Below are 24,749 nucleotides of genomic sequence, written 5' to 3' on the forward strand. Positions count from 1 at the left end.
CACGCACAAAGATTAAACCGTTAAGTTAAAGCTTTAATGTGTTTAATACAGACCAATGTATGTGTTATTTGTTTTATTTTAATACAGTCGTTGTATAACCGTATTTGCAAAGGCGCTAGCCATATACTCATAGCAAGCTGTTTTAAGTATAAAACTAACGTATGTTCACTTTTCGTTAAAGTTTTGATAAACAGTCTCCACTGTAAACGTAAACTATTCAGTTTGCTTTCTCTTGGATTGCTAATAATGAACGCGTCAAACCGTATTATGACGTCAATAATCGACGCATCAAATAATAATATGACGCAAAAGCGTTATGCGTGGTTGAGAAAAACATTACGGAAAATGATCGTTGTTACGCCAATCGATGGCGTAATAACTCAGTACGTTTGAATATACAGTTCTTTAGCTATTTGCGGGCTGAAAAACGACTAGTTCTTTAATTTTAAACGGGTTTTATTAATAAAATGCAGTTATACGCAGCAGGTGCTGCACCGTCTGCATAATATCCAGAGTAGGCCGGCCTCGTCTGCACCATATAAAACGGCGCCCATGTGTACAAGATAATAGTAATTAATTTTACCAACACGTTTTCAAGCAAAAAAAGTTTCATGCATGTTTATCTTGGTGGAAAAAAATACATTGGTAAACTGCTGAATTGTAAAAAATTATTTGCCTACAGGAACAAAACATGCTGCCTATTGCAGGAATAGGTACAATGCGTTATGGTAATTACTAAATACAAATTAGCACAGTGTATGGACATTTAACTGAAACAAATTATTAAAAAATAAAGAAACCCAAAGAATAAACAAAGTTAAATTATATACAACATATAGATATACATTAAAGGGACACATGTTGTGATAATTTATGATAACTCGTAGGTAAATACTAAAGACGCAGTACGTTTTTTTGCGCACTTAAGGAATAGTTTGGGACCAAAATTTTTACTGGTCAACAGCGGCTGTATTACCTAAGTGATAACTCGTATAACATGATAGAAAAGTGATTTAATAAAACACACCTCGTAATTTTAATTATCGTCCATTCTTCTGTCCCTAAACCTGTAGCAAGAAGTCCAATTGCTGCTGCCGCTGTCACGAAAGTCCACAACGCAAAAGCTTTATTCATAGCTGAAAGCAAACAAAGACACTTCTGGGTTTAGTGTATATAAACTTTTGAGGTGTCAAATCCAGCAGCAGTTTAAATCAAATGGAAACTATCTGCAGCAGCTGCGAAGTATAAGAGATTAATATATATAATACAGCGCATGTTCAATCTGGTTCGCCCTTACATAGAACGGATTTTACGAGCTAACACCCTTCGATACAAATTTCCCAAAACAAACATACAAGAGTCGTTTTATTTTCTCGACAATTGCCACCACGCTTGGTAATCAGCACCAGCGTGGGGAGCATGACTTGATCAAAGTTAGTTCTATACTAACTTTGGACTTAATAACTCAAGTGAAAAGCAACCTTTACGACTGTTATCAATTTTATTCTTGAATTAAAATATTATTAGCGGTTTTTCGGCTCCAAATGCATCTTGTATTGCGATTGTTTTCCCTAAAATGCATTTTTAAGCAAAAGAAATATTGTATAATTATATTATATTGTGGTTGTCTTATGTTTTCAAGTCAAGGTAAAACTGGGAATCTAATATGGGCGTTCAATGCACCCGTGGCAACTTCACGGTTAATTTTAGGTGAACAGTTTGTATTTGTCGTACACGTATATGAGATCGTGGGATTTTGGTAGTTTAAACTATGTAGCCGGTTAATCGTTGGTCACATACAAAATAACTTGCACGAAGCAATAAAATAACGCGCACGAAGCACTTAATAATATATATAGTTGGTTTAGGGAAATAATTCACCTTTTCATTCCATTTTCTCGCCCCATCTGGTAGTAAACAAAGAACATTTAAAGAATTCCAAAACCGTATCCTCACAGCTCCCACCCACCGTTGTTAAATGTTTAGATTTCAATTAGAATAATTGGATATTACGTGCTAAAGGTGTTCCATTTCTCCCACTCTACTATGTATCTGTATACAGATCAAGGAAAACTTGGTAACCAGCAGTACCCAGTAAGTTATCGAGCAGTGTTATAAAAAAAAACAGGGCGAGCGTCCGTTACTTGACCATTGACTGCAACGTGGATATCATTATTGAATGCTTTTTGAAAACAAACATTTTCACGCTAACAATCTGCTGTTTATACAAAAAAAGAGTGAAACGTTGAAATGCGACTAAATAATGACGTGTCCTTTTAGGGCGTCAACTAAACAAATGTGTCAAATTGCACATTACCGCCGCTTTCTGGTCTATATCCCTGTACTCGTGAGCGCATTTCTAACATGTTTAATTCCAGTACGTTCGTAACCAACATGTAATAATCCAGATGTCCTACACAGGCCTATAAAGAAGACCGTAAAGAAAGCAGTTAGTTGCAGTCAGCGCCGTTTAAAATCGTAATTAGATCTATAAAAGTTGACGGGGAAGAATGATTAGCCTTTCAAGGTATTCGACCGTGACATTTAAGTTTGTGTGTTTATTTTTAGCTTTTGGGTGTCTAATTTTTAGTAGACAAATAAAAACTAGATTATGTATCCCGCATGACTGTACAATACATGTTTAGTTTGAAAGAAAAGTGAATTTTGTAAAACAACGTGTCTATATTTTGAAATAGTCCATATACACCAATCAGCATAAAAATATATATCGATAAAACTATATCGATTCCAATTTTTGTGAGGTTCTTGTTGTAGAGTATGGTGGGGGGAGATGGGACACCTTTATCACATATTATTTAAATATCCTGATCCTCTTTTTAACAATTAACAAAGATTTATGGTAGCCGTAAAGTTATGATTTTAAAATTCTTTGAATGTTCTATGTTTACTACCAAATGTGACCAGTAAATAGAATAAAAAAGTGTCTCATCTTCCACCACCCTACTATACGTTGGGGGAAGATTCGCACATTTTTATTCTATTTTCTCGTCCCATTTGGTAGTAAACAGACAACATTAAAAAAATTATAAAACCATATCCTCGCGATTTTTAAATAGACCGTTGCTAATTGCTTAAACACGATCAGGATATTTGGTTGTTATTTGCCAAAGATGTCCCTTCTTACCCCACAGTAATATGTCTCCTATTTTTGAAATTTAGAAGAACAACATTGTTTTAGCTGTGATCACGTAACAAACTATTTAAGTAGCTCATAAAAATGTTCGGCGTGCGCTAAGCGACCCAACTACAAGTCAGTAGCTGGTAATTATCTGCGTTTTAGATCGCGTTGTACTCTACTTAGATTATTACAACCAGTTTTTATAATAGCAGAGTTAATTGTAGTATAATTTCACCCCTTTTAGTTGAGTTATATGTTTTGCGAATGGCAAACTAAAACCAACCCCATTTTGTAGGTTTACGACTGTACTTGAAGATAGCAGTGTGTATATTGTACATGATAAATCACATTACCTTTCGTTTCCGTCGAAAAGAATGTGAATTGCAGATAAACATCAGGCTGACAGCCAATAAGCAAATTCTTGTCTCAATTTCCCCCATTTTATTGCGCTGTAGCCAATAACTGTTCGCATGCTGTGCTTGCTTAGCCGACGGGCAATTCGTTCTACTTGACCTTTTTCCTGTTGCGCGTCTAAAAAGTAAATTTTACTCGCATTGGCAACATAACGAACAATCGCTTTAGTGTCAACAGAGGCATCGTCGCGTAAAAGGGGCTATTTTTAAGATCTGAAAAACCGCCCATTAATTGACCAAGCCACTTCAGTGTACACGTTAGTCGACAAGCTGAAAACACCGAAGAGTTCACGATATGGCCTTAATGGATGCGTGGGCACATATAGCGCGAGTGTCAGGTGAAAGTAAAACCCGAAATCAAGAAACGAAGATGGTTATTTCCAAAATACCAATTCAAATTTAAAGAAGAGTCATTTATATGACGGAAGGGCAATTAGGACTTAATTCTTGGGAACCGTAGGTACTTGTGACGCAGTGACACCGCATTTAAACGGAAGGGTAAACAACTGCCCAATAAACAGGTTTAATTGCTGTAAAGTTCGACTTGGCGACCTAAGATTTGCCTCATTCGGGACAGTCAGTACGTATCGTATTATGTACCAGTAAAAGCTCTAATGACGCAGTTCTATTATAAGATGTATATATACGACACGCGTGTAATTCCGAATCTGTTTGTTTTCTTTTACCCGTCGCGCTTAACCAGACGCAATTCGTAGTCATTCAGTTTTCAAAAGTCACGACTACGCTTGCTTGGCCAGTTAGTATCCTTAAGCTAGAAACTTGCGGTCCGTTCAATATTATAGGTTAACGTCGCTTGAGGATAAAGGCAGCGGTTGAGAAATTATTACAGTAGTGATTCTGGCGTAGGCCTACCGGTTTAAGATTTGAAATGTAGTTAGTTTGGTTTGTAGGTAGTTATTAGTGCTGGTAATAACTACGTTGTTAATAGAATATTATACAGTAGATATGAGAAAGAGAAAGGGAAAGCGACAGTACTTGACCTTGCACAGCGTTGTACTTGTTCCATGATCATGTAAACACAGCCGTTCGGATTAAGGATTATAGAAAGATTAAACGTGTAAAAATTTTAAAACTGTTATCACAAATGCAACACTTTAATACTGTGTATTTTTTGTATGTAATATAATCTCAACTTTTATTACAAATGCAGTACTTCAATAATGTGTAATTTTTGTACGTAAAATGGTCTAATTTTTTATTAGTAGCGCAATAATTGGATATACTGTGTTATGTTACTGTGAAATGTTTAGAAAATTTTAATATGCAGGACAGTACGCCAATAACTATTTTTGTAAATTTAGAAGTTTTGTATTAGGGTAGCTTTTAGGAAACTGAAGTACCGTGGAACTATATACAAGTTTTGCATTCTGTTGGTGCGATGTACTTTCAAAAGTTTCAAGAGGTATGTGTTCTAATCTAAGTATCGGAAGTTACCGTTTATAATTAATTACAAAGAAACACCCCAGGTCAAAACTTCCTATAAACAATAAGCGTTTATGTGTTGATAGGTGATTAAACTAAACTTGTTTCTTTTAGGTGGAGTCTAATTGACCTGTCAATCAAGATTTGAAACTGGGGAGAATTAGCAATTATAACGGATGGAAGAAACAAGTTTGGACCGGAATGAACTTGACCAACAGAATGCTGAAGTAAGAACGTTAACTCGAAATACGAATGTTGAGACGAATATGAAGGAAGCTGAAACGGCTGAAGTCCCTGTAATACGGGATGATAAAGACGACGAAATGAATTTGAAAGTTGAAGAGTATTTGCTACAATTGGATAATGATGACGATTACAGTGACGTGTTATGGGAGGTAAGAAGTGCGGAGTCATTTTCTGTGGACGAAAATTCGGATGAAGATTCGTTCCCGATCACAACACGTTCGTGTAGGTTGCTTACGAAAGATGACGCGCTATCGTACTCAAGAAAATCGCTGGTGGACAGTACCTTGCAGTCAATTCCCGAAACAACCGTTTGCCCTGAAGCACCGGGTAATGCCGGTAACACAGATCGAGAAGAAAAGGGAATTGGACCGAATACCGTGGAGGATTCTGGAACCGAGTCAAGTAAACGTCCGTCTGGGTCAGTCAAGTCTGACAATGATATCAAACAAAACAAACTTTCAGCTGAAGTTGAAGTTGAAAAAGAATTTACCGCTGAAAAGGTTCCAGACGAAAATCCAAGCATTGCTCGAGGCAATGAAACTCAACCAACAGCAAGCAAGTACAATGGACAAGATAAATGTACGCGTACGTGTTCCAACGATACGTCGCAATCCGTATCGTCCAGATCGGCAATTTCCGTGTCAGATATTCCCAATAAAAAAAATCGACGGAAACATGTTTCGGCCGTAGCGTCCACAGACACTGACTCGACTTCTGTCTCTGGAAAAGCATCGAAACGAAAAGTTTTGCGCAACTTTAGCGAACGTTCAGTGTCTTCGCTGGTACGTTTTTTCGATAAGCGAAAGCGTGGCATCAAAAAGCGTTTCTCTATACGAAAAGTCGTGGACCTTGGGCGACTTAAAACATCCGAAACGCAAACTCAGATGGACGCGACAAACGTTTCGGAAGACCAGTCTCCAAACAAGGACACAGCCACGACAAACCTGCCGCAAACGAATGCAATCGACCTCGGGGCGGTTCAGAACGACGCTATCAATACAACGAACGACGAATCACTTACAAACAGCAACAAATTTTCGTTTCCGTGTCAAAATTCCGACACCTCACTTTCCCCCCTGTCGTCCCCAAGTTCAAGTCGGAGTGACGTGGTATGTTATGAGCCAATATATCCACAGCTTAGCTTACAAGAAGTGACACAAACTTTTAATACGCTTTCGACGACAGACACCCCCGTAGTAGCCGTAGCGGAAGGTACTGCGCTTCAAAACGGGGACTGTGCCTGTGCATGCAACGAAAAAGATTCAAATATTAAACCACCAGCTCCAAAAGTGGAAATAGAACCACCAGCTCCCAAATTTGAAACAGAAACTGATACAAACATTAAAGTACAACCGTCTGATGCGTCAGATTCCTCAGTACCTATACAACAGGAGCCTGTGGCGATGGAAATCCCCCCGCCACCACTCACGCCACCATTTAAAACCATGGCTCCTGACGCCACGCCAGATTATATCACGCCACAGATTGACACTAAACCTATTTCCACAACACCACATGATGAAAGCGCCCGACTCTCCCCAGAGGTACAGGACTACTCTGTAGACACCGGATTTGAATCAGAGGAATCTATAGACTCTGGTTGTCCTATCGTAACTCCGAAGTTGGAGAAGACAAAAACTGAAATCATCGTCGATGTCCATCGACCTTCCTCTGCTATAGAAGCTCCAAAAAATAAATCTGTAAAAGTAGCTCCAGTTGAACCTTCCAAACCAACGCCAGCGGTAAATACTGAAGTTCCAAAGAAATGCAGCAAAAAGTTGCATCGCCCACGACATATAGAAACACAAACACACACAGAAGACGTGAAACATAATCCTCGCAATCTTCGACAGCAGCAAGAACGTCGCAAAACTCCAAACTCCCTCGCCTCATCGACCCGAAACTCCGTTGAATATGATGATGAAACTTTGCAACAGTTGTTCACAAAAGAAAAAGCCTTAACTGTTCAAACCATGCCAGATGAAATCTTCGGGCCGCAAGATTATGCCATGACGGTTTATCAGCCACATCTAGCTGTGGGTAACCCGCAATTTATGCATCCGGGTATGCTAATGCCAAACGGACAGCAACATTTCGATCCAGGAATTTATCACCGACAACAATTCCAGTCTCCATATGATATACCCCAAAGACCTAGCTTTATTGAACCGAGACCACAAGAGCCTATGAGAATGCAGGATCCGTATGCGTTCCACGCACCCCCTCCAAACGCTTACATGCCCCCACCCCCACAATTCCACCCTGCTTTTCCTCCCCGAATGCAGCCGATGTTTGTTCGCAACCCTCCGCCATTTAACCCCCGGTTCGAGCAATACCAACACCATCAGCACGGCCCACGCGAACCGCCACACCGACCGCCATTTATGGAACACATCGAAATGCCACAACCTAGGCCACAACGCATGCGAATGCCGCCTGAGGATGCGAACTCTGAAACTTACATGCGTACATGGATGAATGAAATTGAGAATAACTGTGATCGACTGGTAATGGACGTCAGTCCAGGTTTTAAGCAAAATTTTATCCCCGAGCGTTTTCCGCCTCCACGGAGAGTTAGTTTCGGCGAAGATTTAGTTCACGAAGACTACAACGGTGAAGAAGCGCACGAGCCCGATGTATATGATCTTTACCACAACCAGTATCTACCTCAAACCGACCGCAGCAACTTAGCATTCGGTCCAGTCATAGAAAGACGTGGGCGTCCAGGACTAAATAGGCGAGTCAGCGCAAAACGTAATCGACCATCGTTTGAGCAACAAAAGTTCGACGAACACAAGATGAACGCACCCGAAACGTATGACGACTTTGTTCAAAGGTTGTCGCGAGAGTTACGGAACCCTGATCTTGGTTTACACGAATACAACTTTCGGTGTGATATCATGACTTGTATAAACCGGTTACAACCAGTTGTGAGGTGGAATGTACTCTTCCAGTTTTACGAAGAAGCAATGTCAAGGTACGTCACTTTAACTTTAGTCCACAGATATGTATGTACAATCATACAGTGTGTTGTTAACTTTTTAATATAACCCAAACTACAGCTTGACAAAAACGTCAATCTAAAATGTGGTTACGAAACAATATAAGTATAAAGAAGTACAGTGGCTTACTGGCAGCATTTTTGATACCAAGCAATTTGTTTTAGGTTCGAGAGAATTCTGATGTCTAATTTAAGTCCGGTGAACAAGGAGAAGGAATGGAAAATGATGTTAGACAGAATGGTCGATGATATTCATTATTTTAATGTGGTGAGTTCACGTTTTGGGCCAGGCACTCACTGCTGTCTATATTTATATACTTTACTGCATTATTAGCATATAGGCTAGCAAGGCCACTAGCCAGCAGTGACTTTCTTAAGCGAATATTGCGCAAGTTAAAGAATAACCGTAATAACGGTTTACTTAAATGAGAATTATGATGCTATTGTAGAGTGGGGTAAGATGGGACATGAATTCAATCTATAAACTTGTCCTGAATTTGTACTACACAAAGAATATTTACATAATACACATTAGGTTTTACCCCAGCCTACTATATAAAAATGCGTGGGCGAAAAATAATTCAATACATGGTGTAGCCTATACACGGCTCTGATAAGGCTTAGTGGAAGATTTAACCTTAAACTTCAAGACAACCTTAAACCGTTGTCATATTAATATGTCATTCAATACTATCGCTATAGAACCTCAAAATTAGAACAGCTAGTCCATAAGAGAAACGTGCTCAAATGTAAATAATACTCGCCAAAATCAAGATAGTACCTGTAATAAAACACAGCTTACTTGAAAATGTAACTTCTTTTTGTTCCTACGTAGGAATTGTCGCCACGTGATACCCGAAGACCATCCATGACGTCAGGTATTGAACCAAGATACCCTTCTAGATAAAAGTTATGGAATTACCGTTTAACAATACACAGCATATGCAAGTCTTACCTCAAAATAACGAAAAGCTGAACGCAAACAAGGAGAGAGTTTTGAGAAATCCTTTCGTACAATGTTCGAACTGTTCTTATTATTGCAGTTTTTATGTTTTAATATTTCCACGTCAAGTTTACATAGACTACTGTGGGAAAAATGGGGCATCTTTAGCACATAATGTTCAAATATCCTGATTGTGTTTTAAACATTTAATAACGATCTATAGAAGTGGCAAGAATACGATTTTGTAGTTCTCTTCTTTGTTTACTACCAAATAGGACGAGAAAATAAAACGAAAAGGTGTTCCATCTTCCCCCACCCTACTATATACCATACTTGCAACTCATGGACTCGTACGCATTTGCTGTTTACAATCCATTTTCAAATCTTGTTTTTTTATATAGCAGTATTGTTGTTTTGATCACGTTTATGCAATGTGAGTAAAAATTAGGATTATGCTTAACGTTTATTGCACATGTAGGTTATAATATAAGAATTTAAAAATCACTTGTTCTGCTCAGACAGCGTTTCGACCGCGGCTCAATTATTTTATGAACCATAAACGATAAGTATAATAATATAGTGAAACGAAATGATCGAACTGTTTCGCTCGCGAAGACGCTGTGGCCCTACGATCGTGTCGTCATTAATGACGTAATCAAATGAAATCAGGATGCACAACACGTGAAAGTAATATCGTGAGTGAAAAAATACCACACAACAGTGTAACACTAATCAAATTCAAGCAATTGCTCAGAAATGGCAAGGTTGATCAAAAATCCTGTGGTGGTGGTGTGAAAGTTTTTAGACCTAACATCTTCAGGTTTGATGATAGTTTTTCCAGCGCCGGTCTCAGACCCAAGAGAGCGAAGCTTGTCCAGCAGCTCTGTGGTTTTCTCATCAATCCCCTAATACAGAGATGGAAGAATTAGGTAAAACAAATTTCGAGCATGGTAACTCGTAAGCATGCATGAGGTGTATGAAACAGAACACCTGTGTATAACAACTTTTAATGCCCTTTACGGATAAAACAAGTTTAAGTTATTCATTCATGTCTACATTATGATGGTTTGTAATCTTATTGTTACCATGATGAGCTGTTTGTTTGAGGAAGATTCATTTTCACAGATTTCCAACATTTTCTTCGCAATGTCTTTATGCAGCTTTCCCATAGTCAGTGATTCTGCAATAAACATATTATTTGCTGTATAATTACTTTACAAAGCATGAGTGACAACTGGATGTGAAATTAGGATTAAGGTTTAGCCAAAGAACAAATATTCACCCACAAAGTAACATACATGGTAACTCAAAAGCTGGCACGAGGTGTATGAACACCCGTGTTATAATGACTGTCGTTTTCCGGCCACGCCAGGATAAAGCAAGTTACATTCATTTCTTCAACCAGTATATGGGTAATAAATGAATATATGGGTAATAAATGAACCTACACCTATTTTAACTGCAAATACTAATTTCCATGAGAAACTTATACCTTTAGCATGAGGTGATACAGTTATAGTTTTAGCTGGTACATTTGCATAAATATCATAATCTTCTTGTTTCAGTAAATCTTCCTCTGTAGTTCCAACAATAAAGTGAGGCAGTTTGAGCAATGCAGTAAGCTCCTGTTCCTTGTCATGCACCCATGGGTATAAGCAGTTCCAATCTTGTCTATGCCAGACAAATGCTGGCAGAGCTCTGTACAAGAAATAAAAAAAAACTTTTTTTTGCAAAATTCGTCATTAAGCGGGTTTTATACAAACATTTGAAAACTGTAGGTTAAGCAATTAATTTTGATAAAAAAATGTCAAGGTTAAAAAATACCAGACACAACATTTTCGAACCAATAGATAGTTTAATGATGTTACAACCATGTGATAAACAGGCAAAACGCATCAACTGATCAATTTCTCACCTTGTTATTTCAAGTAGAAGTTCCAACTTATTATGATAAACTAATACTTTCTTTTTGAGCAAGATTGCAGTGTACAGAATGATCGATTGGATTTCAAACACGTTGATTACATCTAAACGACAAAATAAAATAATCAAAGCAAAAAACAATATAAGAAAATAATCAAATTCTCTATCTCTTGACAGGATAGCAAAAAATTCTACAGACATTCTAGTGGGTGGCAAAATGGTTAGCGCGTCTGACTCTAACACATAGCTTATGAGTTCAAGGCTCGTGATTGCTACCCCTTGTAGGGTATGTGTCCACTTGAAGACAATTGCTCTAACTAACCCAGTGGTCACTATTGTGTTATCCAAATTATCAGCAACAAATAAAAATAAAAAATTACTCACACTGACAAAGTAACATACTTGGTAACTCATAAGCTGGCACGAGGTGTATGAAACTCGTTTTCCAGCCATGTGAGGATAAAGCAGAATACATTCAAATATAAGATATCACAACCTTTTAAGGATGCAGCAGTGTAGGCTTTTTCCTGCGAAAAACTCTGTACTTTAAACACTCCATTGCTGTTACTGTGGCACAAGCCTTTAGTAACGATCATGAGATATTGCTCCAATATTCGGACAGGGTTCCCACTTTCTTCATAGAACTTGCTTAGTATTCGAGTAAGAACAGCATATTTTTCTGGGTTGAAATCGCTGGCCAGAAGCACAATGGAAAAATATGCGACCTGTAAAAGTAAGTCACCTATTTAAACAGTAAGTGTATTGTTTTGGATAAAGCAGTTGTTCTGATATAATTAGGCCCTTTAAGTAGTATGCAAACATCATTTATTTGTATATAGGCCTAATACTAAAAACTAAGTGACTAGAACTTAATTTCTTGTTTAGTATCCAGATGTTTACAAAAAACATGCTCAATGCCAAAAATACAATAAAACAACATTGTAATTTGGTAATTAAAAATTTTATGTTTAAATAAAATTGTAGTATGAAAATAATAAAATACATGACATACTGTATTATTTATATACAGATTACAGATACGATAACATATATCTGTATAATAACATATATTTGTACCGATTTAAGAGGTGTTGGTTCACTTGGTGCAGCAGTAAATATATAATACCATTGTTTCATATAATGGCTAAATACAAATGGAATTATTTTGCTCGCATCAGGTTTTTCATTCCAACTCAAGCAGCATTTACTCAGTGCATATTGTTTCTCATCTTGGGTAAGTGAAGGATAAGTCCATGTCCACATTAAACCATTATCTTGGTCTTTTTCTGAAAAAATCATGCATACAGTTAGGAAACAGGTATAAAAAAAAACAGTTTTTATAGCAGCTTTGAAAACTCATGTGATTAGATACGATGAGACCCATTAGTTATAGTACTATTTATACCAATTTCAAATATTTATATAATTTAGTGCAATAGCCCAGTGGTTAGAGCATTTGTATTGTAATATAGATATACCAGATTCAGTGCTTATTTTATTGTGGCCTAATGTGTTCTTCGGTAAGCCACATAACACCAACGGTCATTGCTTTAACCGAAAAATATTCACTAATGGCTTGTTTAAATATTCATTCATATAAAATATTTATATACCAAGTCATATCCTTGGTAACTGATAAGAAACAGAAGGGTATAGAAAAGAGACTCGGGTTATAACAAAAAAATGACCGTCAATGTGAGAATACCCAAGTTACTTCATTTATATTTTCTTACCAACAATCCCAACAGCTCTTAGTGAGGTGAGCTCCATGTTTAGATTACCACTTCAAGAAGAAAAGTTCAACAGATTTTAATCACACTCACATAGTTCTAAGAAGAAAGAAATAGGAAGTGAAATAAAAAAACACCTTGCTAAAAACAAAAACGGTACAAAAAAAAAAAACTGTTAAAAACTGAATGTTGTAAAACGAAATAAAATTCATGATAAAAAGGCACAAAATGCGAGTAAAACAACAAACTGTTGCAAATAAACCTTAAAACACAAGAACATTGCGAACCCATACATTATAAAATATCATAAATGACATAATGATATCACAATTGCGTCATTCAACTTTTTTGTAGATTCCAACCAGATTTGTGTCGGCTGTTACCACAATAAAGGTCATGTCGGAATTACAGGAAATATCATTATATATTGTCCCCTTTTTAAACTTTAAAAGCAAGTCGCCACTCGTGTTGGTGCATTTTGGAAAGGGTATAATTCGGGAAGGTTCTGTTATTTTATCCGGGACAATTGCTTTGGATTTCTTAGCTTTGTAGGAAGAGGTTTCTTCAAGGGCGTCAGATAAATTATAAATCCAGATATTACCAACTTCATCACCGGAAATAATTGAACATTTTGGCACACAAGCTGCCATGTTTATAAAGCATTGCTTTGTGTTGGACCATTTTAATTCTTTAAACACTGGTACAGTGATTACGCTCACTTTGTTGCCTTTTGTTGCTTTTAATTTAGGCTCAACATCAGAGAACTTCCAGAGAAAGATACAGCCTTGTTGGGATACCTTAGTAGCAAGCATATCATCAGTTAACATTGCCAAGGCATCTACCATTGATTCCTCCATTTTTGTTCCTGGAAATCTTAGCTCAGATAGATTATCATTGATTATAACAGAAGATCTGCCCCTTGGAAACGTTTTCATTATATCATTTGATTTCCAACAATACAACCCATATTCGCTTGCACAGAGAAGATACCCACCAATAGGGGGAATGCAGAATTTAAGTGGTGTTGCATCAATCCCTACAAATCGCATCAACTTCTTCCACGAGAATTTATATTCAGGTATAGTAGGGACATCTATATCTATCATATAAACGTTTCCTTTTTTATCCCCTGTTAACAAATGCGTAGGGCAATATGGAGAGAACATCACTGTTTGAATCGGAGATGAATGAGCATTAATGCGGCCATAACACAAGCCTTGTTTAGGGTGGAGTAAATGAATAAAGCCCAAGCAACCAGCAGCCACAAGAATATTACTCTTGTGTTTATTTATATTTAATGTAGACCAAGCGACGACGTAGAATTCTTCATTTTTTTGTTGAAATCGCATTTGCACTTTCGCCGTTGTGCATTCAGTGATGCATACCGTGTCCCCGCCACACGTTGCAACAAGATTTGTTGTTTTAGATTTTTCTTCGATGTCAGGTTCAAATGAGCAGCACCACACCTATAAACAGTTCAACATTAATTTGGGCAAAAATAAATATTAAAAAACAAACCAAAGGGATATTAAAATAATTTTTTGGTAAAAGCAACACAAATAACTCTCTATAAATAAACAAATAAAAGATTCTTACTTGTGTTGAAAAGTCACTTGAACCATTATCTTTACTATGGCACTGAAGAAATGAAAAAGGAGAAAAGACATCTCCACAAGTTTCTTCAGTATGTCGATTCTTTGCTTTTCTAGTTAGCTTCTTTTCAGATTTGACTGCAGGATTTTCCTCAGAGCTTGATGTATCATCTACTATTTCCAGCAGTAGATTACTACCAGGGCATTCAATTTTAAACAACACAAGTTCTTTTGCAATTGCTTCAATTCTCCAAAGGCGATACCCTTTTAGAGAATTAGGTCCATAATGTACTTTTGCTTTGGCACGCTGTACAAATTCGTTCTGCAACTTCAAGACATCTTTTTCAGTTGAATCATCAGGAATATTGTCGGCAAATTCTTTTTTCCAAAGATTGTTAATTCGAACTATCAACTTCTTTGTGAAAGTCTCTCGTAATTTGTCGCTCTCTTCTAAACCCTTTCGATCCAAGCGGTTTAAATTTTCCAGCAGGAATGTAATCTTATATCGATCGTCTACAGTCAGGCCAATGTTCCCAAATATATCAAGATCAATCAGACCTGGAAACCTTTTTACCCATTCCACAGAAGCAACTCGATTATTCGAAATATCCAGGTATTGCAGTTTTTTTAACACAATACCTTCCGGTATGCATGTTAACCGATTTCCTGACAAATTTAGTTCAACTAGAGACGATAGCTTGTTCAAAACGTCAGGTCGCAAATCATCGTCGCATAATTCAAGCCCACACAGTCGCAAATCTTCTATTTGGTCGAGTTTTGCTACACCAGTTATTTTCAGAAGAAAAGTTTCGTCCAGACTTCCCTTCCACGCTGCGTATTTCTCCTCACTAGTTAATTCACACATTTCTACACAATATACTGCAATACAGTACCAATGAATAGAGTAGAACACGCTTTTTACCGCTACAACATGAACGCAACCGAAAACAAGCGAAATTCCCCAATGCGATTGTTTCTTTCATGAATGAACAACTAAGTGGGGAGAAAAGGTTTGCTCAGTATCTCATTTCAAAATTTCACCGTCGAGTCCAAAGTTTGGGGGATTTTTCCTCACAATTGAATTGATTGTGACGCATTTACGATTGTAATTTATTTTGCTTGAAACTTTATTATACAGTGGTAAATACATATCCGGTACTTTTAAAAATGTACAAGGGAAAACCTCGTTCGGGAAACCTGCTCGGCGCGCCGTCCATCGAAAGCGGCGACCAGCTGTCGATTGGCGAGTTGTCTAAGGGGGAAAATGAGGAACTTGCCCCAACCATTGATCGCAAAAAGGTCATGGAACGTCTGGAAACTCTAGTAAACGAAATCCAAGCCTCGGCGGCCGACGAACCGGAAGAAAACGCTTCCACCACGGAGTTTGGCAACCTAAAGACCCTTCAAAGGTATTTACTAAAAGCACAAATTGCTCTTCATGAGTTAGACAATGAGCGAACCGAACAAGTGGCAACCATACTTGGGATATCCAAAACCGATTTTACTTCCGAAAAAGACAGCCTGAGCCAGCACTCTGCTGGCGAAGTTGACCTGCTGCAAAAAGATGATACTTCCTTAGATTTTGCGGCCCACCTAAAACGACAGAAGCTCCAATCTTTAATTTACATATCCCAGCTAATCGTGTTACTGATTATGTACTTTGGTCTATTCATGGCTTACAAACACGCAGCCGCATTGAAAGAAAAACTAATTCTGGAAAAATCCAAACTCCTGGACAGTTTCTCAACCTCCGATCCAAAATGCCAAGCAGAATTTCAAATTCCCGATTTTTCAAAGATAAAATGCTACACTGCTGATGGTAATCTTAAATCAAAAGTACCGACAGAGATCGGGTCGGTATGCGAATTTTCATGCCATTCTGGTTATCGGTTAACTGGGAAAAGCACCACTAAATGTGTTTTGAACAAGTACAATGCAAGCTGGTCCAAACCATTTCCCGTGTGTAAACATTATCCTTGTTCTGCAGTACAAGACCGAGATTGCAATGGCTTACGAAACCTTGGAATTGCCCACGAAAGCGGGGTTTATGAAGTTGTTCAGTGTCAAACATACAAAACCTTGCAAGTTTATTGTAACTTCCTCGCTGACGGTGGTGGGTGGACGGCAATACAACGTAGATTGGGCCCTGACACCAGCTTTGATAAAACACAACGCGAATTTCAAACCTATTTCGGTAAAGCAACGGGTAGCTATTGGCTTGGGCTAAGCAACATTAATGTTCTGACAAACGCAGTGCCTCAGTCTTTGCTTGTAATATTAATTGAACGAAAAACTAATTCAAAAGCATACGCATTTTACGATTATTTCGCCGTATCGAACTTCAAAGAAATGTACCGACTACATGTTTCAGGCTATAATCGCCAAAAGGCGCTTGCATTTGGCAAAGAAGCGGGTGATGGGTTACAAGTTTCGAATGGAATGCAATTTACAACTAAGGGAGAGGATCGTGATTGGAACGCGTTGAAAAATTGTGCGAAGCTTGCCAACTCAGCCTGGTGGCATAGAAACTGCACAGATGCAAACCTTAATGCAGAATACAGCCTAAGATCATCATACGGGAAGCAGACGTTGTATTGGAGGCCATGGAAAAAAATGGCCGCTCTAAAAAGCGTTGAAATGTTTATTAGGCCAAAAATAAACTGATTTCAAATGGTGGTTTAAAAAGATCCGACACAGCATTATACGCAATACGCCCTTAAATTTAAAAAAATAGTAGACATTTAACGTCTGGACAAATGATGACATCACTGAAGAACACGCATTGTGTTTTATTCACGTCTGGGAGACCATAAGGAAACCCACAAAAAGGGGGAAGTTACACGTAAAATAAATTTAACGTCCAAAGCACTATATTTTTATTAGAGTGAAAATAACGAACAATTTGCCCCAATTGTAACCTGATATATGCTGAACAGCAACTAAGGCTCTCTGGGCCCAATAAAAAGACGACGATACATGCGGTTGAACGATAATACCAACCAAGTCTAATAACGTTAGTTGCTTGAAACATTAAATCGAAATGAAGGTACAAATAATCTTAACTTTTTTCATCCTGCTCTTCTTGAACGCTGCATCGGAAGCGACAAACGGACGGTTCATTGAAGCAACTGACAAGTTAGTATTTTCTCGTTGTTAAAACATTATGTTACATTTTTCTGTGTGAATAAACAGGATAGTGGAGAGGGTGAAGATGGGACACCTTTTCATTTTATTTTCTTGTCCCATTTGGTAGTAAACAAAGAACATTTAAAGAATTATAAAATCGTATTCCCACTGCTAATTTTTGGACAGTTGTTACAATTGTCTTAAACACAATCAGAGATTTTGGTATTATGCTAAAGGTGTCCCGACTTACCCCACCCTGCTATATGGTACAAATTAGAAAATCAGCGAGTATATACATATTTACTTTAAAAACTACGCCTTTTTCTTAGAAAACACAAATTTGCAACACAAATTATTTTTAGTAAAACTGACAAAACATCTTAATCATTTTTATGTGACAAATTGTACTTTATAGGTGCATGCGTATGGGTTCACCAGTTCGTCGACGTGTGGTGATAACGTGGACGGAAAACGCGTTTCATTGCAAAGGATTTTCATTTTACGGAGTCCAGTGTGCCGAATTATGTCGCACTCGAAGCGTAAATACAGGTTTCAAGACCAAAACGACGTACAAAGTTATCCGCAGTTTTTACGACCAAGAGAAAATTCGAATTCCAAAAGGATGCGCATGTGGCCTATGGAGCGATACGAACAATCAAATTTCCTTTTAAAATTGCAACCTTTTTTGTAGTAAGCACATTTTCGCACTGTTTTATTTATTATGTACAGCTAACGATTTGAGACAATTAGTATATTTATTAGCACCTGTGCTTGTATAGTAAGAATAAATTCCCTCCGCTAAAAACTTGAATAGTTTCGTTTTAATAAATAAGTGACCGCTCTAACCAAACTAACAGTTTATTTTGGTAACAACTAAGTTTATTTTGTAAGCAAGCATGCGACAGCATCTACAACGCATGCGGTTACCCGTTTCTTTCCACACTTCGTTTCGATAGAATTGTCTGACAAATGGGTAGGGGGACAAAACAATTACTCTGTTTTGCATATAAGCAGTAGAGATTAATTTACTTCCAATTTTGCAAGCTTTAAGTTACGTCACGTAATTACCCAAATCGCGCATAAGAATCGTAATTTCGGCAATGTCGCGACATTGGAAGTAAAGGTGTCGCGACAACACTACTTTCTCTCATATTTTTATCGTTTTAAGAAGAAGGGGAAATCAAAACTTGTTTGATCAGACGTTCTCTCGTATGGCGGTTATTATGACTTTATTTTGGATACGATTTTGAGCGATATTAACGCATTGCTATATTGCATGCTTTAAACGTAAAATTATTGCAAAATAAGTAATTTCAATATGAGAGTCGCACAAAGTTTAGTTCCAGCTCGGTTTTTAGTCCTTATTGCACACCTTGTAATAGTAATTACCATGTTCTGGTCGCTGGTAAGTACGATACGTTATAACGTGTTTTTTCATGTTATGTTAATTCCCCTACAAAATATAGGTACTTTTTAAACGAAAACTCATTTTTACTAGTAACTGTCTGTGCTAATTTTACTAGCAACTGTGCCTTTTATGCACATGGCAAATTTTAAAATAGTAGTTCTGATTAAAATTATCATTTTGTTTAACTTGTATGTTAAAATAAAATGTATTCATTTTATAATAGAACAACACAGTATTTTCTGTTCTAGGACATCAACTTACCAGCGTGTTTGCCTGCTTCATTTACAACAGCCCAGTACAATGAAAAACAAACTTTATTAATTGTCCTTCTTTCAATCACACTTGGCATGTTCTTAATAGAACTTGGTGGTTTTGTGAGCGGGTTTTCAATGTTTAATCAATCTCAGTCATTACTATGTAAGTTGGTGCTATTTCTGTTAATGTATGTGAATAAATAGTTGAAAACATGAGAATTTTGTCCAATCAGAACTGTACGAATTTTGATGTCCACCCAACTACCAAATTCAACCTGTTTAAAATTAATCCAAGACCCATACACACCATGGGTGTTGGAGTACCAAACCAAGTCAGAGTAACAACCAACAACTATGTCTAAATGTTGGAGTAACAAAAGTCAGGGTAACAACTCTGTCTAAATATTGGAGTAACAAAAGCCGGGGTAACAACTTAGTCAAAATCTTTGGTCCATTGACGTGTATTGCTGTTGGACCTAACCCCTATAAAATTACAAGAGAAACTAACTCTAACTATTCTTTTCAGCAATAGCAGCACATGCAGGAGCATGCGTCTCATTGTCATTTTACTTATTCGATGCGTGGGATTGTAACTTGTATGGTTACATATTCGGATTCTGCAGGTACTTTTTGCAACTGGTATTTCCTTTATTTTATATGCTGCTTCTCAATAATGATTTTACCAATCCTGACAACACTGTAATTAGTAATCAACTGTAGTTAATATCTACAACAGTGTTTCTCAACCTTTTTTGTAAAAATCCTGAATGCTAAGTATAAATTTAAGGTAACTAAACTTTAATTTAAATTTATTTTGCCTAAAAACTATTATTTAATCCCAATATTGGTCTAAGGTCTTTCAAACCATTGTAGTAGCTAGTAGATAGCCCAATCAAGTAGATAGCTCTGAGGTTGAAAAGCAATTATCTAAAATCAGTATTGTTTTCCATTTCCAATAACACTTACACCATCCGGTGATCAAAACAACTAATAAATATAATATATCTATACCCTACTAGCCTCCCAAAAAATAACCATCCATTTCCTGACCTCAAAAATATTTTTCTAACCTCTCAATTTTTACTCTCAGTGTGTTACCTGCAATAACAGAGCTGGGAATAATTGCTTCAGTGCTGTGCTTCAAAAAAGGGTTTTGATTGAAAAAAAAGCTTCCTATTTTAGGTATCTTTACTGTGGATGATATGGTGCGACTTTTTTCTAAAAGCAGTCTCTTTTAGCAATTACATATGTGCACAAGGGTTTTCAGATTGCCTTTTATTAAATCAACACTGAACACAGTTTCATTTTCATATACGTTGTTATAATTATTACTAAATATATTTTTCATGCGGAACTTTGTATTGTACTGCTTTGATACAAAAGCTGTGTATTCAAAAACAGGGAACTTCAAAGGATGTCACAGGATTAATACAGAATTAACTTTTACAACAACTGCTTATGCTAACATAACAAAAAACGGGCAGGACAGGATAGATAGTTCTAATATATGTTTTGTGGGGAAATTATTTAGCAAGTGGTGTACGCCACTTGGCTCCTGCAAATTTGGCAGCTGATCCAAGCTCTTCCTCAATTCTAAAATAAAAGTATAGAATGGTAAAATATTTGTCCTCATTATAACATAGATGTCTTGTTTCACACACCTTGTGTTGTGCCGGTTTACAATTTACCATGTATGAAACTTTGTGGGTAATTTTTGTTGTTGTAGAGTTAATTATTTAAACAACTCATAAGATTGATAAGAAACAACTGGGTTGGAGCAATTGCCATTAAAAGTCTTGCCTAAGGACACATAAACGCAGTCAACCACATTATTAAAAGCTTCGAACCAAAAACTCTAGGCTAGACGTGCGCTAACCATTTGCTATGGTGACAGTCACAAAGCAGTTTAAGCAGTTCTAGAACAAAAACATTACAAAAAGTTTACCTCAAAAGCTGGTTGTACTTTGAAAGTCTTTCAGATCTGCAAGGAGCTCCAGTTTTAATCTGACCAGTGCACAAACCAACCACAAGATCAGCAATGAAGCTATCTTCTGTTTCACCAGAGCGATGAGAGACCATCACACCCCAACCATTAGACTGAGCCAATTTGCATCTAAAAATAACCCATAATATAAATTTTTGTTTATCTATTCAAATAGGAGATCAGATTTATTAAAACAACGAAGAGAAGAAAATTAGCAGAACATAGTCGATAAACACCCGCTGCAGGTAAAAACTACTTAAGTAAAAGTGCCAAATAAAACCTTGTATAACAAGACAACAGTACATGTGTATAAGCTAAGCCAGAAAAAAACACTTACGCATCAATAGCTTCTGTGAGGGAACCAATCTGGTTGACCTTCAGCAACAATGCATTGCAAGCTTTTGTCTCAAGAGCTGTATTGATTCTCTTTGGGTTGGTAACCAACAAATCATCTCTAAAAACATTTTTTTATTTGCTAAAAGAGAATATTTTCTATTCTCATGTAGTAAGGTGCTACAGTGTCATGGGACCTAAAATTTAAGCCAAAGTTTGCCCATTATTTTTAAAAAGTTTTTGTTTTAAATGACTGTTTTCTGTTCTTATGGGTAAGGTGCTACATTGAGGCATGTCAGGGACATAAAATTTAGGCCAGAGTTCGCCCTTTACCAATACCTATCAGTACACAAATAAATTTCCTATGAGCACTATCACAAAATCCAAGGCAATATTCCAACACAATATGATAGAAAATTTAATGTACCCAACAACTTGTTCAGTCACTGATGCAGTGAAGTCAGTGTAACCTTGCCAGTCATCTTGGTCAAATGGATCCTCAATTGAAACAATAGGGTAATCCTTAATGAAGCCACGGTACACATCTCCAAGCTCTGCTGGTGTTTTCTATAACAACAAGACAGGTAATGTAAAAAATCTTTTCCATTTTACACATTCAATAGTTTTGAATGCATCATATTTTAAATGGGGTGAGGGGACCTAGGATTTAGACCAGAGTTGTATCATTAGTCATTACCCATATATTCTGCATTCATATGTATTTGATTGTCATAAAACTGACTTTTATTTAACAAAAAATTATGTCTTACATGTAAGCTGTCAATTTTTGTCATGCAGGCTGTACATATACAATACAACTGTTCTTTCCTAAATACAAACTTACATATCTAGCATTATCCGAAGTATCTCCTGCTGGGCTCTTGAAGTCAAGATCATATTTTCCCAAATCTGCATTCCAGAATTCGGACGCTGCAGTATCCATACAAATCTTTACCTTGTCTGTGTAACCAGCAGTTTTAATTGCTTCCTGTAAATAAAACAGAAAAGTAATGTATAGTACAAGTTGAGAGTAATTAGATTTGGGATAATGCTAAATGCATTAGAAAAAATGTACAGTACAAAACTGAAGGCTTTAGGTTTAGGTGCAAAATATTTTAAAAAATTGGAAAAGCAATTGAAAAATACAAAACAAGTCCTTAAGTTTGGGTAAAAAAATGAACACATTTATACATGTATTTAACACATAATTGCATTTTACATGCATTTTTTGTAGCATCTATCATCTACTGACCATGATCAGCTCAAGAGCTTCTTTATTGCTCATGATGTTGGGAGCAAAACCTCCCTCATCTCCTACATTGGTGGCATCCTGTCCGTACTTCTTCTTAATGACAGTCTTCAAATGTTGGTAGGTTTCGGCTCCCATTCTCATTGCCTCGCTGAATGAAGAAGCTCCGTTAGGAAAGATCATGAATTCCTGCATCGCAAGTTTGTTCCCAGCATGGCTACCTCCATTGATGACATTGAAGGACTGAAAAATGGACATACATCAAGCTTATAATGTAATTTTCTGCGTTGCAAAAGCTATTAAATTATTAATTCTGTACAGATAAAAAAGAGTGTCTGAAAATCAGCACAATTTTGCCAACTTGAAAAGAAAATCCATGCATAGTCATTTGAAATCAATATTGTCGCTTAAGCTTCAATAAATTAGAAAAAAAATCAGGGAAACCTTACAAATAAACTTTTTTAAAGTAACACCTATCCATAATGACAAAAGATCTTGGTGTAACATGTTATCATAAGTTTCTATTTAAAGAATATAAGATGCACAACGTTTAGTTCTATAATGTTCACCAAACAACTTACTGGAACTGGCAATAAAACCTCAGCATTGCCAGCAAGATCAGCAAGATGACGGTACAGTGGAACTCCTTTCTTCGAAGCTGCAGCTTTTGCAACAGCCAGGGAAACACCAAGAATGGCATTAGCACCAAGTTTACCTAAAATAAAATAAATAAAGATTTTGCATGAAATTTGGTAATGAAAAATTTTTTTTTTTAACCTGAAAATTAGCTTTTTTTTTAGCCAGGGAAACACCAAGAAATCTTAATAGAATAAAAACTGTATAAAACTTGATTTTTTGACCTTTGTTTTCGGTTGCATCAAGATCAATCATAATCTTGTCAATGGCAGCTTGATCTGTCAAATCCAATGTTTTTCCAACAAGAGCAGGAGCAATTACGTTGTTAACATTGTTGATTGCTTTGGTGACTCCTGTAATTTAATTTGTGGAGGTTATCAGATGATACAATGTATCTCCAGACTCAATATATCATGTGTTTTAAATCAGAACAAGCTTCTTTCAACCAATTAAATGTAATTATGTTTAAATTGTAATCGTGTTTTAACGACTGTCATTTTGTCGCTACACCCCTACGTTTGCTTTATGTATTTTTTTATACTTTATTACCATAATCGAAGAGACAAATAGAAGTTCTTATCATTATTATATTGGTGCAAAGTGTTCCTAGTTTTACCTTTTCCCAGAAAAGCTTTTGGGTCTTTATCTCTGAGCTCAAGAGCTTCATAGATACCAGTTGAGGCACCGCTGGGAACTGCAGCTCTAAACAAACCTTGTTCAGTAACAAGATCAACTTCAACTGTAGGGTTACCCCGACTGTCGTATATTTGCCGAGCGTGGATTTTGGAAATTGCCATTTTTTCAAGATAACGAAAGGATCTTATTATATAACCTGTAAAAACATACGAAAAATGAATTTTCCTTAGCCGCGCTTACGTTTTAAAGTTCCGGTAATTCAACCCAAAGGTCATAGCGAAAGACGAAAGTCATGCCCGGCACTGCTGACTGCTGTATGCTGACTGACTGACATAAGCTGCTCGGGCCGCTGCACGTATTTGGTTAGGTGTCATCGATCTACCTTTTACAACCCCTCGCCTTGGGAATAGAAACATGTCGAACTGATAACATATCCAAGGTCGCCACGTTTTTAAATTGATACCCCAAATAAAAAATGTTAAATATACTTGTTTAATAAGGTTGAAAACGAAGCCAAACAGTTCGGAAACTCGTACGATAAAGCGAAGTAATGAAGTCTGCGGTTACGCCTTTAAACAACATTGAACTCATATTGCCTTCGCAGTACAAAAAACTGTAATTTACGATTGAACCAATACTTCATATTTTCACTCCTATACTTCGGGTAATTAGGCGTCCACCTTGCTTACGCGG

General features: G+C 36.9%; 7 protein-coding genes across 8 annotated transcripts in view; 3 read left to right on the forward strand and 4 right to left on the reverse strand.

Moving 5' to 3' along the window:
• Positions 1-1,134, reverse strand: part of LOC100179548 (clarin-3-like) — a 3,585-nt gene extending 2,451 nt beyond the window's left edge. Inside the window, exon 1 of the mRNA XM_002129973.4 lies at positions 1,028-1,134. Coding sequence (XP_002130009.1) covers positions 1,028-1,134 — 107 coding nt within the window. The remainder of the gene's footprint in view (positions 1-1,027) is intronic.
• Positions 1,135-4,467: 3,333 nt separating this feature from the next.
• LOC100183488 lies at positions 4,468-9,689 on the forward strand. Its single transcript, XM_004226284.4, has 4 exons — positions 4,468-4,975; positions 5,110-8,218; positions 8,408-8,510; positions 9,078-9,689. Exons 2-4 carry the CDS (start codon positions 5,172-5,174, stop codon positions 9,147-9,149), a joined length of 3,222 nt encoding a protein of 1,073 aa, XP_004226332.2. The 5' UTR covers positions 4,468-4,975; positions 5,110-5,171; the 3' UTR covers positions 9,150-9,689.
• On the reverse strand, positions 9,255-19,314 carry LOC100187435 (protein FAM45A). The gene is made up of 8 exons (XM_018812806.2): positions 19,226-19,314; positions 12,842-12,937; positions 12,186-12,394; positions 11,605-11,833; positions 11,101-11,212; positions 10,678-10,883; positions 10,271-10,365; positions 9,255-10,090 (listed from the first exon to the last, which is right to left on the reverse strand). The coding sequence occupies exons 2-8, from the start codon at positions 12,876-12,878 to the stop codon at positions 9,914-9,916; spliced, it is 1,065 nt and encodes a 354-aa protein (XP_018668351.1). The 5' UTR covers positions 12,879-12,937; positions 19,226-19,314; the 3' UTR covers positions 9,255-9,913.
• Positions 12,939-15,467, reverse strand: LOC100181138 (leucine-rich repeat and WD repeat-containing protein 1-like). Its single transcript, XM_009861035.3, has 2 exons — positions 14,435-15,467; positions 12,939-14,304 (listed from the first exon to the last, which is right to left on the reverse strand). The coding sequence occupies exons 1-2, from the start codon at positions 15,293-15,295 to the stop codon at positions 13,174-13,176; spliced, it is 1,992 nt and encodes a 663-aa protein (XP_009859337.1). The 5' UTR covers positions 15,296-15,467; the 3' UTR covers positions 12,939-13,173.
• Positions 15,598-17,316, forward strand: LOC108949684. The gene has a single exon (XM_018812795.2). The coding sequence runs from the start codon at positions 15,598-15,600 to the stop codon at positions 17,092-17,094; it is 1,497 nt and encodes a 498-aa protein (XP_018668340.1). The 3' UTR covers positions 17,095-17,316.
• Positions 17,208-20,568, forward strand: LOC100180339 (transmembrane protein 107-like). 2 transcript variants are annotated; one of them, XM_026835591.1, is made up of 4 exons: positions 17,208-17,558; positions 19,226-19,381; positions 19,745-19,841; positions 20,309-20,568. In XM_026835591.1, the coding sequence occupies exons 1-4, from the start codon at positions 17,471-17,473 to the stop codon at positions 20,373-20,375; spliced, it is 408 nt and encodes a 135-aa protein (XP_026691392.1). In that variant the 5' UTR covers positions 17,208-17,470; the 3' UTR covers positions 20,376-20,568. The 2 variants fall into 2 exon arrangements, with proteins under 2 accessions (XP_026691392.1, XP_002130259.1); XM_002130223.4 differs by lacking the exon at positions 17,208-17,558 and adding an exon at positions 18,774-18,961 and having other exon boundaries at positions 19,213-19,381.
• Positions 20,484-24,367, reverse strand: LOC100177203 (alpha-enolase-like). The gene is made up of 9 exons (XM_002130346.5): positions 24,037-24,367; positions 23,645-23,773; positions 23,366-23,499; positions 22,788-23,027; positions 22,380-22,523; positions 21,963-22,102; positions 21,540-21,656; positions 21,164-21,331; positions 20,484-20,811 (listed from the first exon to the last, which is right to left on the reverse strand). The coding sequence occupies exons 1-9, from the start codon at positions 24,215-24,217 to the stop codon at positions 20,742-20,744; spliced, it is 1,323 nt and encodes a 440-aa protein (XP_002130382.1). The 5' UTR covers positions 24,218-24,367; the 3' UTR covers positions 20,484-20,741.
• Between the last annotated feature and the right edge of the window lie 382 nt (positions 24,368-24,749).

Source organism: Ciona intestinalis, chromosome 8 (genome assembly GCF_000224145.3).
Source record: "Ciona intestinalis chromosome 8, KH, whole genome shotgun sequence".
In the NCBI taxonomy this organism is placed as follows: domain Eukaryota; kingdom Metazoa; phylum Chordata; class Ascidiacea; order Phlebobranchia; family Cionidae; genus Ciona; species Ciona intestinalis.